This window comes from Benincasa hispida, chromosome 9, assembly GCF_009727055.1.
Source record: "Benincasa hispida cultivar B227 chromosome 9, ASM972705v1, whole genome shotgun sequence".
Lineage (NCBI taxonomy): Eukaryota > Viridiplantae > Streptophyta > Magnoliopsida > Cucurbitales > Cucurbitaceae > Benincasa > Benincasa hispida.
In genome coordinates this window covers 88,080,000-88,083,691 of record NC_052357.1, presented here as the reverse complement: position 1 = coordinate 88,083,691, position 3,692 = coordinate 88,080,000, and the positions used below count along the sequence as shown (strand labels likewise).

The window sequence follows — 3,692 nt, the reverse complement described above, 5'->3', positions numbered from 1 at the left end:
GATTTACGTAAAATGATTAATTATCAATAAAAATAAATACTAAGAAAATAATTTTCTCTATTCTTTTTCCAACTTGACACGCCTATTTATTCCTCTTTCCATCTCTTTCATTCTCTTTCCATCATGCATTTGTCTTTTCTTCTTTCCAACTCATTTTTTATATTCTCTCTCATTTCTCACTTTTCGTCGCTCCTCTTTCTCCATTTGAAACTTCTTCTTTCTTCTCCTCTGTTCTTCGTTTTTCTCTTTCTTCTCTCCTTTTCATCCCTTCTCACTCTTTTCTTTTATTTTTTTAAAAAGTTTGATGGGTTTACCAAAACCGATAAAAACGACCGATCGACCGTGTCCTCGGGCGGCACTCCAAAACCGACTGATAAAACTCGAGTCATCGGTTGTCAGCGACGGTTTTTTTTTTCTCAAATTAACCCGGTCCTACCGATGATCACCACTCTCGTAGTGTAGTGTCATGATGAGATCCATGGGTCAGAGGAGGCAGTGATTATAAGGACAGAGAAAGATATCTTGTTTTTAATAACAATGGTAGCGCAGAAGAAAAAAGCTGGCATACCCTCCAATTGTCACAATCAAGCCCTCTCATAGGCCCATCCAAAAATTTCTACTTTCCCATCATTCACCATCACATTTCCCATAAAAACTTTTTTCCCACTCTGTAATCCCTCCATTTTCTTTTCCTAGAAATTTCAAGTTCCCAGCCCACACTCTTCTCTCTTGAAAGTTGCAATTTTCTTTAATCACTTTCCCATTTGGTCTATCTGTAAAGTGAAGGAAAGATGGGTTAGGGGTTGTAGGATTCGTTTTTCGCATGTGGGTTTGATTGGAATTTTGATTTGGAGGTCTTGATGGTGAATGAGAAGATTGAATGGCGGAGCCCTTTTGGAGAGGCTACAGAAACAGAGATCATAACAATGGTGGTTGTAGTTGTAGAGGGTGTTACAGAAAAGTGAAGAGGAATTGGAATAGGAATCAACTGTTAATCAAAGCTGGAGGAAGGGTATCTCAAGGGATTGAGCCTGGATCCTCAGTCGAATCATCGTCATCGTCATCTTCAACGGCGGTATCGGAGTCAGGTTATAAACTTCACTAACACAGAGGAACAAGAAGATGAACGAAACCTTCAGTACGTATATGAAACCAAGAAGCGTCCTTGTTTTCCTCCGGTGTCGGATTCATCTCTCGCTGGGTGGAGCTTCCAAGATGAAGGGAAAATGGGGTTGTTCAGCAATCAATGGCCGGCGAAATCATCAAAATCGGGAATAAGAAGTAGTGGCGGTGGAGGTGGGAGTGAAATCGTGGAGGTTCAAGGAGGTCGCATTGTTCGTTCGATTGGAAGAAAAGACCGTCACAGCAAAGTTTGCACGGCGAAAGGCCCGAGGGATCGTCGTGTTAGACTCTCTGCCCACACCGCCATCGAGTTCTACGACGTGCAGGACCGCCTTGGCTACGACCGGCCGAGCAAGGCCGTCGACTGGCTCATCAAGAAGGCCAAACCTGCCATAGACAAGCTTCGAGAGCTTCCCGGATGGAATCCAAATGTTTTGGATACGAGCACCGACAAATCGACAACGCAGGCAGAGAAGAACAGCGAAAATAAAATTCCAGTTGCTATTAACTCACTGGAGGGGAGTACCACTAGAATTAGTAATCGGAAAGGGAATTTGGTGGCCGGCGACGGCGGAATTTCCGAATGTACTATGCAGAATTTGCAGAATGCTTCCACAGAGGATAACCCTAATAGCGACAACTCCAGCTTTCTTCCACCATCTTTCGATTCGGATTCAATCGTTGATACCTTCAAATCGTTTTTACCGATAACTACGACGACAGCGACAGAGACACCGTCGTCGATTTTCGAGTTCGATGCGTTCCCACCGGATTTGCTCTCCAGAACCAATAGCCGAACGCAAGATCTAGGACTCTCCTTGCAGTCTCTTCAAGGCCCAACATTGAAGCTCGAATCCGAACGAACTCAGCATCCAGTTGCTCAAAATCATCAAAACGATCATCTCTATTTCTCTGGATCAACACCATTAGGCTGCTTCGATGGATGGTCGGATCAGCAACCCCCACCGGCCGTGGAAATCAGCCAATTCCAGAGGATATTGCATTGGAACACAGGGAGTGCAGATCATAGTGGAGGCGGAGATGGCGGAGCTGGAGGTGTGAATGGAGAATTATTCGTATACAACTCGCAGCCAACGACCTCGAGTTTTTCGCCTCTATCGCCACCGTTGCCAATTCTGCAACCTCTGTTCGGAGAAAACCAGTTGGTTTCTCAGAGGGGACCCCTTCAGTCCAGTTACACGCCCTCGATTCGCGCTTGGATAGACCCATCAATCACCTTCGTCGATAATCAACCGCAACTAATTCCACTGTCGATCTACCAATCTTCTTTTCCGGGTCTTGGACTCGCCTCCGGCGGATTCTCCAGGTTTCTAATTCCAGCGCGTATCCCGGGTGAAGAGGAACATGATGGTATTTCTGAAAAACCATCCTCTGCTTCCTCCAATTCCCGCCATTGAATCTGCTAAAACAACTGCTAAAATCTTTCTCCTTATTCTGTAAGAAACCACATTAGATCAATACCCAGTTCACACAATTCCAATTTTAGTTCTAGACACCATTAGTTTAACTGGATTTTCTTTTTCCTTTTTTCTTTTTTGCAGGACTTGTTCATTGTTAACCAATAAAGTCAGTGAAGCTACTTCCCCATTGCTGGCTTGTTTGCAGGGATCAGAATTTGGGTTACTTTCTCAATGGCTTATATTGTGGGAAGAAGAAAAATCCTGAAACTATCTCATCAGGTTTCTTCATTCCTGAGTTATCTCTCTTTCTGTTTATGCTTTGGCTTTTCTTTTTCTTGTTTGAAAGCTTGCCTATCTGTCTCCATTTCAGAGCTTTCTATGTGATTGAGCAGTATCTGTTTGGTCTAATGTTGTCTTTATTTCAATTGTCTATTTTAATGGCCTCTTCTAATCTTGTACAACATTCTAGTCTTCCTTCTGTGAACCTTTTTTCCTTCTGTTTCATTGTAATAATGGAAATCCACTGTCTTTTCATTGATTTCAGCTATTTGGTTTGTTCTCATTGTTAAAGGAAACTTGAATTTGATTACATAGTTATTGTGTCTTTAAAGCTTTGATGGTTGGGATTATATAATTGCTATAAATTATTCAACCTAAGGAAATGAATGCCCTCCTACTTTTAGTGTCATTCCTAGGAAAAATTATTCAACAAAGCCACCACCTTATGACTTCATCTTATTAATTGTTGGATGTGTATTTGAAAACCTGCATTTTCCAACAACCACTAATGCAATGTTTCTTTTTCATATATATACATCCAACAATGTGAATCTGTCCGTCTCATTGTGGTGATCTCTTTGAATAATTTCTCCGTTTTAGCCTATCTATATGAACTATTGGATATACAAAATGGAACAATTGGAACATGAAAACCTAGATTGGGTAAAGAGTTTCAACTTCTCCTTATCCAATTTGTGATGCAAAGTGAAGGTATATCCATAACGAAGCTTTCTTTATACAAAACCAGAAATTTTTCCCACAGGGGTAGATAACCTTGTCTCAATGTTCTTACAAGTCTTGAGAATTTGTTAAGAATGGGAAATTGAAATGACTTAATGTTTTGTAGAAGAATTGGATGCACAAAGAAAT

The 3,692-nt window shown here is 41.5% G+C and overlaps 1 protein-coding gene across 1 annotated transcript; it reads left to right on the top strand.

Annotated features, from left to right (window-relative positions):
• The first annotated feature begins 276 nt into the window (after positions 1-276).
• Positions 277-3,090, top strand: LOC120086058 (transcription factor TCP4-like). Its single transcript, XM_039042482.1, has 2 exons — positions 277-2,579; positions 2,685-3,090. The coding sequence occupies exon 1, from the start codon at positions 1,227-1,229 to the stop codon at positions 2,538-2,540; it is 1,314 nt and encodes a 437-aa protein (XP_038898410.1). The 5' UTR covers positions 277-1,226; the 3' UTR covers positions 2,541-2,579; positions 2,685-3,090.
• Positions 3,091-3,692: the final 602 nt, after the last annotated feature.